At 43.1% G+C, this 12,275-nt stretch overlaps 1 protein-coding gene across 1 annotated transcript; it reads left to right on the forward strand.

The window, feature by feature from the left end:
* Positions 1 to 11,018: 11,018 nt before the first annotated feature.
* Positions 11,019 to 12,015, forward strand: LOC143774595 (olfactory receptor 5B12-like). Its single transcript, XM_077262347.1, has one exon. The coding sequence runs from the start codon at positions 11,059 to 11,061 to the stop codon at positions 12,013 to 12,015; it is 957 nt and encodes a 318-aa protein (XP_077118462.1). The 5' UTR covers positions 11,019 to 11,058.
* The last annotated feature ends 260 nt before the right edge of the window (positions 12,016 to 12,275 follow it).

The raw sequence follows: 12,275 nt of genomic DNA on the forward strand, positions 1-12,275 counted from the left end.
ATTAAGAATTTCAGAAATCTTATAAGGACCAATGAAACGAGGCTTAATCTTAGGAGAAGAAACCTTCATAGGAACATAACGAGACGACAACCAAACCAAATCCCCAACAAGAAGTCGGGGACCAACACAGCGACGGCGGTTAGCGAAACGTTGAGCCTTCTCCTGGGACAATGTCAAATTGTCCACTACGTGAGTCCAAATTTGCTGCAACCTGTCCACCACAGAATCTACACCAGGACAGTCCGAAGGCTCAACCTGCCCTGAGGAAAAACGAGGATGAAAACCAGAATTACAAAAAAAAGGCGAAACCAAAGTAGCTGAACTGGCCCGATTATTAAGGGCGAACTCAGCCAATGGCAAGAAGGTCACCCAATCATCCTGATCAGCAGAAACAAAGCATCTCAGATATGTTTCCAAAGTCTGATTGGTTCGTTCGGTTTGGCCATTTGTCTGAGGATGGAAAGCCGAAGAAAAAGACAAATCAATGCCCATCTTAGCACAAAAGGACCGCCAAAACCTTGAAACAAACTGGGAACCTCTGTCCGACACGATGTTCTCCGGAATGCCATGCAAACAAACCACATGCTGGAAAAATAATGGAACCAAATCAGAGGAGGAAGGTAATTTAGGCAAGGGTACCAATTGGACCATCTTAGAGAAGCGATCACAAACCACCCAGATGACCGACATCCTTTGAGAGACAGGGAGATCTGAAATAAAATCCATGGAAACATGCATCCAGGGCCTTTTCGGGACCGGCAAGGGCAAAAGTAACCCACTGGCACGAGAACAGCAGGGCTTGGCCCGAGCACAAGTCCCACAGGACTGCACAAAAGAACGCACATTGTTATGATCCTTAACACGTGGCGACCCTCAAGATTGGGCTTTCTCCCTGGCGCCAGGAGATCCTGCATTGCTGAATGTGGATGCGTTTTTTCTGGCGCTTGGACTGCTTTATGAGGAACCTAATCTTGAGAACCAGGCAGAAAAGGCTTTGCTGGCCCTCTCTCAGGGTCAGGATGAAGCAGAGGTGTATTGTCAAAAATTTAGGAAATGGTCGGTGCTTACTCAATGGAATGAGTGTGCCCTGGCTGCAAATTTCAGAGAAGGTCTTTCTGAAGCCATTAAGAATGTTATGGTGGGGTTCCCCACGCCTGCAAGTCTGAATGACTCAATGGCTTTGGCCATTCAGATTGATCGGCGTTTGCGGGAGCGCAAACCTGCGCACCATCTGGCGGTGTTTTCTGAACAGAAACCTGAGTCTATGCAATGTGACCGAATTCTGACCAGAATTGAGCGGCAAAGTCATAGACGTCAAAATGGGTTGTGCTTTTACTGTGGTGATTCTGCTCATGTTATCTCAGCATGCTCTAAGCGCTTAAAAAAAATCGCTAAATCTGTCACCGTTGGTACTATACAGCCTAAATTCATTTTGTCTGTTACTTTAATTTGTTCTCTGTCATCCTACTCGGTTTTGGCTTTTGTGGATTCAGGTGCTGCCCTGAATCTGATGGATTTGTCGTTTGCCAGGCGCTGTGGTTTGGTCCTGGAGCCTTTAAAATTCCCTATTCCGCTGAGGGGAATTGATGCTACACCATTGGCTGAGAATAAGCCTCAGTATTGGACTCAAGTGACCATGTGCATGACTCCTGTACATCAGGAGGTGATTCGCTTTCTTGTGCTGCATAATTTGCATGATGTTGTCGTGTTGGGTCTGCCATGGCTGCAGGCCCATAATCCAGTCCTGGATTGGAACGCTATGTCTGTGTCAAGTTGGGGTTGCCAGGGGATTCATGGCGATGCTCCTTTGGTGTCAATTGCTTCTTCCACTCCTTCTGAGGTCCCTGAGTTTTTGTCGGACTACCAGGATGTATTTGATGAGCCCAGATCCGGTGCCCTGCCTCCTCATAGGGATTGTGATTGTGCTATAAATTTGATTCCTGGTAGTAATTTCCCTAAGGGACGACTTTTTAATTTGTCTGTACCAGAACATGCCGCTATGCAGAGTTATATAAAGGAGTCTTTGGAGAAGGGACATATTCGCCCGTCCTCCTCCCCCCTTGGTGCAGGATTCTTTTTTGTGGCCAAGAAGGATGGTTCTCTGAGACCTTGTATAGATTATCGTCTTCTAAATAAAATCACGGTCAAATTTCAGTATCCTTTGCCATTATTGTCTGATCTGTTTGCTCGGATTAAGGGGTCCAGTTGGTTCACCAAGATAGATCTTCGTGGTGCGTATAACCTTGTGCGTATTAAGCAGGGTGATGAATGGAAAACAGCATTTAATACGCCCAAAGGCCATTTTGAGTACTTGGTGATGCCTTTTGGACTTTCTAATGCTCCTTCTGTGTTTCAGTCCTTCATGCATGACATCTTCCGAGAATATCTGGATAAATTTATGATTGTGTATCTGGATGACAATTTTGGTCTTTTCTGATGATTGGGAGTCCCATGTGAAGCAGGTCAGGATGGTATTTCAGGTCCTGCGTGCCAATGCCTTATTTGTGAAGGGCTCAAAATGTCTCTTCGGAGTACAGAAGGTTTCCTTTTTGGGTTTTATTTTTTCTCCTTCTACTATTGAGATGGAGCCAGTCAAGGTCCAGGCTATTCATGACTGGACTCGGCCTACATCTGTTAAGAGTCTTCAGAAGTTCTTGGGTTTTGCTAATTTTTACCGTCGCTTCATTGCTAATTTTTCTGGCGTGGTTAAACCCTTGACGGATTTGACCAAGAAGGGTTCTGATGTGACTAATTGGTCTTCTGCGGCCGTGGAAGCCTTTCGGGAGCTGAAGCGCCGGTTTTCTTCGGCTCCAGTCTTATGTCAGCCTGATATCTCTCTTCCTTTTCAGGTCAAGGTTGATGCTTCTGAGATTGGAGCAGGGGCTGTTTTGTCGCAGAGAAGCTCTGATTGCTCTGTGATGAAGCCTTGTGCTTTCTTTTCAAGAAAGTTTTCGCCTGCCGAGCGGAATTATGATGTTGGTAATCGGGAGTTGTTGGCTATGAAGTGGGCATTTGAGGAGAAACTCAGCCCCCTAGAGCTACCAGCAAGCGAGGAAATCACATACTAGCAAGCTGGACAAAGACTAATAATAAACCAAGCAACATATTGCACACTGATGAGCAAAAAATGAACAAACAGTAACTTAGCTTCTCTTGGAGAGACTGATAACGAAGGTAGTCAGGAGAGATCAAAATAGCACTGAATACATCGACAGCAGGCAACAACTGAAAGTCCAGGTGAGCTAAATAGGAAACCAACTAGCAGATAACGAGACAGCTGATCCCAGCCACTGACCCGCAGAATGACAAAAAGAGCCACCAGAGGGAGCTCAAAGATAGCACTCACACAGTACCACTTGTGACCACAAGAGGGAGCCCAAAAACAGAGTTCACAACAGTTGTCCTCCACTGAAAAAGCTGAGCTTCAACCTTCAGGCTCTCATTGAGTCTTTTTTAATGTCACACTGCAGTTGGCCAACTCCTTTGGTTGGGGCCTAGTAATGGTGTCTGCCGCTCCCTGGTGTTGTCCTCCACTGAAAAAGCTGAGCTTCAACCTTCAGGCTCTCATTGAGTCTTTTTTAATGTCACACTGCAGTTGGCCAACTCCTTTGGTTGGGGCCTAGTAACGGTGTCTGCCGCTCCCTGGTGTTGTCCTCCACTGAAAAACTGAGCTTCAACCTTCAGGCTCTCATTGAGTCTTTTTTAATGTCACACTGCAGTTGGCCTACTACTTTGGTTGGGGCCTAGTAACGGTGTCTGCCGCTCCCTGGTGTTGTCCTCCACTGAAAAAGCTGAGCTTCAACCTTCAGGCTCTCATTGAGTCTTTTTTAATGTCACACTGCAGTTGGCCTACTACTTTGGTTGGGGCCTAGTAATGGTGTCTGCCACTCCCTGGTGTTGTCCTCCACTGAAAAAGCTGAGCTTTAACCTTCAAGCTCTCATTGAGTCTTTTTTAATGTCACACTGCAGTTGGCCAACTCCTTTGGTTGGGGCCTAGTAACGGTGTCTGCCGCTCCCTGGTGTTGTCCTCCACTGAAAAAGCTGAGCTTCTACCTTCAGGCTCTCTTTGAGTCTTTTTTAATGTCACACTGCAGTTGGCCTACTACTTTGGTTGGGGCCTAGTAATGGTGTCTGCCGCTCCCTGGTGTTCTCCTCCTCCTTGGTGTTCTCCTCTGGGTTTCCTTGTCTGAGCTTCAATCTTCCGGCTCTCATTAAGTATTTTTAAATGTAACACTACAGTTGCCATACTACTTGGGTTGGGGCCTAGTAACGGTGTCTGCCGCTGCATGGTGTTCTTCTCCACCGAACAAAGCAGTGCCGCCTGTTTCCTACTGTTAGCAATTTAGAACTGCATTTAGCCTAGTTACTTATTTGGCCCTACTCACTGTGTCAGCCTCTCATTACAGTGGTCCTCCACTGAACAAAGCAATGCCGCCTGGTTAGTCCTGTTACCAATTTTGAACTGCATTTAGGCCACTCTATTATTTGGACCTAGATCTGTGTTTCCTCCTCGTCCTGCCCATTGCCCAGCCACTGCTAGATTAGCCCGCTGGTACATTGACCCAGACCACTACATTCCCCTTGCACTCTACACAGCCTGAATCTGACCCTGATGAAAGTCAGGTTCCTCTTCCCGCATACTATACCACCTTACACGGGGACAAAGAGGAAGGTGCAGGTGAAAGTGCAGGTTCCTTCATCAGGTGGGGGGGCACACTCGTTGGCAACGTCACTGGCAGAGGGCCACTCATAGTACGCAAAGTGTCGCTGCCGGTGGGAGGCGCCCCCACCGTGCAAACACACCGCCGTACTGTGAGGGGCCCTGTGCCAGTGCCAATGCGAACGAGTGGAACCCCCTGCTTGCTCAGGATCACAGCACTTGCAACGTTGCAATACTTACCTCTAACTGCTCCACCGCCGTGATGTACTCCACGTTTCCTGGGCCCACTGAAAACTTGAAACAGCCCTACCCCCCACAACTTTAGCCAAATTACCCCCCAATTTTCAATGGCTACCTATTATTGTAAGGTAAATTAAGATTGACAAGCTTTAAGTAACAAGAATTGATGTTTTTGGCATTAAAATGGGCACTGTAGGTGTTTTCCTGGCCTCCACTCACTGCCGACTATGCTTCCCCATTGACTTGCATTGGGTTTCGTGTTTCGGCCGAACAACGACCCCGACTTTGCAAGAAGATCGGCCGATTTCACTCGACTTGACTTTTGACAAAGTCGGGTTTTGCAAAACCCGACTCGACCCCAAAAAAGTAAAGGTCGCTCAACCCTACTGACAAGCCGTCACTATATAGTGATGATGGAGGCGATGGGCAGTAAAAAGATACTGATGATGGAAACAACAGGCAGTCACCAGTTACTGATCATGAAGGCGACCCTTGGTCACCAGATACTGATGATGGCGACCCTTGGTCTTCAGATAGTAAAACAGTGCTCCTTCCCTTCCAAGGTCTCCCGTGTGCCCACACAGGGGTTTACCCCAACATATGGGGTATCAGCTTACTCGGGACAAATTGGACAACAACTTTTGGGGTCCAAGTTCTCCTGTTGCCCTTGCGAAAATACAAAACTGGGGGCTAAATAATAATTTTTGTGGGAAAAAAAAAGATTTTTTATTTTCACGGCTCTGCGTTATAAACTGTAGTGAAACACTTGGTGGCTCAAAGTTCTCACAACACATCTAGATAAGTTCCTTGGGGGGTCTAGTTTCCAATATGGGGTCACTTGTGGGGGGTTTCTACTGTTTAGGTACATTAGGGGCTCTGCAAATGCAATGTGACGCCTGCAGACCAATCCATCTAAGTCTGCATTCCAAATGATGCTCCTTCCCTTCCGAGCTCTGCCATGCGCTCAAACGGTGGTTCCCCCCACATATCAGGTATCAACATACTCAGGACAAATTGGACAACAATATTTAGGGTCCAATTTCTCCTGTTACCCTTGGAAAAATACAAAACTGGGGGCTAAAAAATATTTTTTGTGGAAATTTATTTTTTTATTTGCACGGCTCTGCGTTATAAACTGTAGTGAAACACTTGGGGGTTCAAAGCTCTCACAACACATCTAGATGAGTTCCTAAGGGGGTCTACTTTCCAAAATGGTGTCACTTGTGGGGGGTTTCTACTGTTTAGGTACATTAGGGGCTCTGCAAACGCAATGTGACGCCTGCAGACCATTCCATCTAAGTCTGCATTCCAAATGGTGCTCCTTCCCTTCAAAGCCCTCCCATGCGCCCAAACGGTGGTTCCCCCCCACATATTGGGTATCAATGCACTCAGGACAAATTGGAAAACAACTTTTGGTGTCCAATTTCTCCTGTTACCCTCGGAAAAATACAAAACTTGTGGCTAAAAAATAATTTTTGTGGGAAAAATGTTTTGTTTTATTTTTACAGCTCTGCATTATAAACTTCTGTGCAGCCTTTGGTGGGTCAAAGTGCTCACCACACATCTAGATAAGTTCCTTAGGGGGTCTACTTTCCAAAATGGTGTCACTTGTGGGGGGTTTCAATGTTTAGGCACATCAGTGGCTCTCCAAACGCAACATGGCGTCCCATCTCAATTCCTGTCAATTTTGCATTGAAAAGTCTAACGGCGCTCCTTCCCTTCCAAGCTCTCCCATGCGCCCAAACAGTGGTTTACCCTCACATTTGGGGTATCAGCGTACTCAGGACAAATTATACAACAACTTTTGGGGTCCAATTTCTTCTCTTACCCTTGGGAGAAAAAAAAATTGGGGGCGAAAAGATAATTTTTGTGAAAAAAAATGATTTTTTATTTTTACGGTTCTGCATTATAAACTTCTGGGAAGCACTTGGTGGGTCAAAGTGCTCACCGGCCACCGCACATCTAGATAAGTTCCTTAGGGGGTCTACGTTCCAAAATGGTGTCACTTGTGGGGGGTTTCAATGTTTAGGCACATCAGTGGCTCTCCAAACGCAACATGGCGTCCCAACTCAATTCCTGTCAATTTTGCATTGAAAAGTCAAACGGCGCTCCTTCCCTTCCGAGCTCTCCCATGCGCCCAAACAGTGGTTTACCCCCACATTTTGGGTATCAGCGTACTCAGGACAAATTATACAACAACTTTTGGGGTCCAATTTCTTCTCTTACCCTTGGTAAAATAAAACAAATTGGAGCTGAAGTAAATTTTTTGTGAAAAAAAGTTAAATGCTCATTTTTATTTAAACATTCCAAAAATTCCTGTGAAACACCTGAAGGGTTAATAAACTTCTTGAATGTGGTTTTGAGCACCTTAAGGGGTGCTGTTTTTAGAATGGTGTCATACTTGGGTATTTTCTATCATTATGAAATGACTTCAAAATGACTTCAAATGAGATGTGGTCCCTAAAAAAAAATGGTGTTGTAAAAATGAGAAATTGCTGGTCAAATTTTAACCCTTATAACTCCCCCCCAAAAAAATGTTGGTTCCAAAATTGTGCTGATGTAAAGTAGACATGTGGGAAATGTTACTTATTGAGTATTTTGTGTGACATATCTCTGTGATTTAATTGCATAAAAATTCAAAGTTGGAAAATTGCAAAATTTTCAAAATTTTCGCCAAATTTCCATTTTTTTTCACAAATAAATGCAAGTAATATCAAAGAAATTTTACCACTATCATGAAGTGCAATATGTCACGAGAAAACAATGTCAGAATCACTGGGATCTGTTGAAGCGTTCTAGAGTTATAACCTCATAAAGGGACAGTGGTCAGAATTGTAAAAATTGGCACAGTCCATAACGTGCAAACCACCCTTGGGGGTAAAGGGGTTAAACGTTTGCACGGTAGCAAATATGACCCCAGAAAAAGTAAAGAAAATGCAGAGATCAAAAATGTCAGGACACGCAGGATATTTCCAGTAACCAGACCAGATAAAGGTGACAGTGAGTGTTACACAGACTAGAACGGCTGCTGCTAAGAGACACATGGATATGTAAATACTTAACGGGAAGCTGCCATGTTGTATATGCAGTATGATCTGTGGACAGAATGGTACAGAGAAGAAGTTGAGCAGAAACACAAATTATTGTAAAAGATTCAGTATAACTTGTATTTTATAAATTGACGTCCGCGGTGTTTGTAGCTTCTGAGGCCAGTGGGTTTTCCTACTCAGTGATTGACAGCAATCTCTGCATGCTTATCCGTATAGGGACTGTCAATAGCTTAAGACAACCACCCACTCGACTCATACATGCCTAGATCTGATCTCTGAAAGTTACAGGCCAAAGCCTAATGCAAGCTATTATTTCATTAGACATAACCCTGGAAGTCACTGTAATATGGGTAATTTGTGCACTGTCACATATGAATCTCCAACCTGAGAAGTTTGAGGGGGTCACTGACTCAGGTACCCACATAACTCCAATACACATCAGAGGAGAAGGCCACACATCTGTCCTATATGTGGTTGCGAGAAGAGGCAACGGTCCAAGTTCTGGTGATGGGATATGGATCACCAGTCAGAAGGTTACATGTCATGAGAAACTGTAAGAAGTGAAATCTCAGCCTGGCGATTGTAAAACCTTGAAAGCAGATCAATGGAGCCGTGTACAGTTTATGGCAATGAGTGGAGTTTGTACGGCATCCTAATGGATAAATCAAATCATTAAACTTAATAACATTTTATTCATAGTTTAAATTTTGAAAGAAGACCTAAGTCCATCTGTTGGCAGAATAGTCATGCTTAAGTCCCACACATAATCCCACCTAGAAAGTCTCAATACATCTGCCAGGAACACTAAGATGGATTGTCTCGACCCAGAACAGCCATAAATGTTCTGAATTCGAAAGCTTGGAGTAGTCCCAGGACTGTTGATAGCTCCTGTATGTACATTTTTTCCATTATGTTGCCAACTTAATAATATATTACATGAGACTATTTGGCTGCATATCATTCTCGCAGCTCGTTCTCTCCCTCACGGGGACATTATCTCTAATTACTTTGTTTTCTAATTTATAAATATTTTCTATTCGGTGATTTGGTCCCCGAGAGATTTGTCCTCAGGGGTCAGTAGATTTTACATATAAGCAAGTACTCAAGATGCAAAATTAAGACATTGTCAACCTTCTATTCTATTGAATTCACAACTGAAATCCGAATGTGCCAGGACCAGATTTTTTGGGGCCATTGCTCAGAGCACATCAGCCATCCTTATAGAAGAGAGCACTAAAAGTGACCCAACCCTCGTACCTGTGAGTGCCAGGATTATAATTGTACAGGAGCAGTATTTAGACATGGTAGGTCACTGTTATTGGTTGACTACCTTCAGGTGCTTCTCTTACTTTTCACAGCCAATATTCAACATTTTATGATATTTTACAATGGAACATATACAGGGGCTTCTCACAAAGTTACAATATCATCAAAAAGTTAATTTAGTTCAGTTCTTCAATACAAAAAGTGAAATTCATATATTATATACAGTCATTACAAAAAGAGTAATCTACTTCATGTGTTTATTTCTCTTAATGTTGATGATTATGGTTTACAGCCAATGAAAACCCAAAAGTCATTACCTCAGTAAATTAGAATACTTTATAAGACCAGCTTGAAAAATAATTTTAAAATCAGAAATGTTGGCCTACTGAAATGTATGATCAGTAAATGCACTCAATACTTGGTCAGGGCTCCTTTGGCATCAATTGCTGCATCAATGCAGCGTAGCATGGAGGTGATCAGCCTGTGGCACTGCTGAGGGGTTATGGAAGCCCAGGTTGCTTTGATAGCAGCCTTCAGCTTGTCTGCATTGTTTGTTCTGGTGTCTCATCTTCCTCTTGACAATACCCCATAGAATCTTTATGGGGTTGAGGTCAGGCGAATTTGCTGCCAATCAAGTGCAGTGATACTGTTGCTTGTAAACCAGGTATTGGTAGGTACGTTTGGCCATGTGGACAGGTGCCAAGTCCTGCTAGAGAATGAAATTTCCATCCCCAAAAAGTTTGTCGACAGAGGGAAGCATGAAGTGCTCTACAATGTCCTGGTAGATGGCTGCGCTGACTTTGGTCTTGATAAAACACAGTGGACCTACACCAGCAGATCACATGGTTCCCCAAACCATCACTGATCAAGGTCCCAGAGTCTGGAGGAAGAGTGGAGAGGCACACAATCCAAGCTGCTTGAGGAAGATGTGAGATACCGGATCCAAACAATGCAGACAAGCTGAAGGCTGCTATCAAAGCAACCTGGGCTTCTATAACCCCTCAGCAGTGCCACAGGCTGATCACCTCCATGCCACACCACATTGATGCAGTAATTGATGCTAAAGGAGCCCTGACGAGTGCATTTACTGATCATACATTTCAGTAGGGAACATTTCAGATTTTAAAATCATTTTTCAAGCTGGTATTATAAAGTATTCTAATTTACTGAGATAATGACTTTTAGGTTTTCATTGGCTATAAGCCATAATTATCAACATTAACAGAATTAAACACGTGAAATAGATCACTCTGTGTGTAATCACTCTATATAATATATGAGTTTCACTTTTTGTATTAAAGAACTGAAATAAATTATCTTTTTCATGATATTCTAATTTTGTGAGAAGCACCTGTATATGTTCCATTGTAAAATATCATAAAATGTTGAATATTGGCTGTGAAAAGAAAGCTGATGGGAAATAATTGAGGAACTCCAACAGGATGGACGATATGTTAAAATACAATATGTCAAATGTTAGCACGTGCGCAATGTCAAGTAACAGCTGCTAAACCTATAAACTCTTTGCATCCAGAATTACTCTTTAGTGTACAATGTAGTAATGTAATTATGGCATCAGGAATGATATTGGTTATCGTCCTCTTTTTCTAAGAGATCTGGATATGCATGAGGATGTTCTGTTGTCGTCTGTTTTCTCTTTTTCAGGTTTTTCATTCTTTTTGAAATTATTATTATTTTTATTATTATTTATTATTATCACGCCATTTATTCCATGGCGCTTTACATGTGAGGAGGGGTATACATAATAAAAACATTATTTGTAGAACTTCTCCTATAATTTTTATGTGCTTTATTTTTTTATTTCTATAGACACCATAATCAATGGAGAATAACACCAAGAGACAAGTGACGATCCTTGTGTTCTCTGGACTGACGGATAACAAGGAGCTCATCCCTTTCCTGTTCGTCTTCTTCTTATGCATATACGTTGTAACGATTGTGGGTAACATTGGCATCATAGCTCTGGTCTATAACACCTCCAGACTCCACTCGCCCATGTACTACTTCTTGAGTTTCCTCTCTTTTGTAGACGTCTTCTACTCTTCCGTCATCACTCCAAAAATGTTCTCTGACCTGATCTCGGAGAGGAAGGTCATCTCGTTTAGTGGTTGTGCTCTCCAGTTCTTCTTCTTTGCAGCTCTGGGAGGCACTGAGACTTTCCTTCTCTCCACCATGTCCTATGACCGATACATTGCTGTCTGCCACCCTCTCCATTATATGTCTATAATGACCAGGAATAAATGCTTATATATGGTTATTTTTTCTTTCTCCGTTGGCTTCTTGCAGTCTTCGATGCTGACCATCTGTGCATTCAGTCTTCAGTTTTGTGGATCAAACTTGATTGACCATTTCTACTGTGACATCCCACCACTGCTCACCCTGTCCTGCTCTGATACTTTCCATTGCACCATGGTCACAATCTTCATGGTGGGCCTATGTACGATCACTTCCTTGTTGGCAATCCTACTCTCATATCTTCTCATATTTGCATCAGTTTTGAGAATGAGATCCAGCGAGAGCAGGAAAAAAGCCTTCAGCACGTGCTCCTCTCATCTGATGTGCGCCTCAGTCTTTTACGTGACGGTTTTCTTCACCTACTTGCGTCCTCCTTCTAGTGTCTTTACGAGCCAAGACAAGGTAGCCGCAATCTTCTACGCAGTGGTGACCCCAATGCTCAATCCTCTTGCCTACACTTTGAGAAACCAGGAGGTAAAAAGTATAATTGGCCAAGCAGTGCGTAATATCACAGCCAAAGGTTTTTCTAAACAATTCACATAGGAAAATTAGTGGACAAAATTATGGATAACTTTTGAAAAAAAATGGCATTTTGTACATTTGATTGCTCATAATACTTGCTATTTTTCTTAGAATAACATAAAATTATATATAAAAAGCATAAATGCTTAAATATGTGATTCTTCAGAATTTGTTTTAGTCTTTGCCTGATGAAGAGACGTATGTAGTCTCGAAAGCTTGCAATTTGTTACCATCTTTTCAGTTAGCCATTAAAAGGTATCAACCACTGAGGACTCTCAATT

Source organism: Ranitomeya variabilis, chromosome 5 (genome assembly GCF_051348905.1).
Source record: "Ranitomeya variabilis isolate aRanVar5 chromosome 5, aRanVar5.hap1, whole genome shotgun sequence".
Lineage (NCBI taxonomy): Eukaryota > Metazoa > Chordata > Amphibia > Anura > Dendrobatidae > Ranitomeya > Ranitomeya variabilis.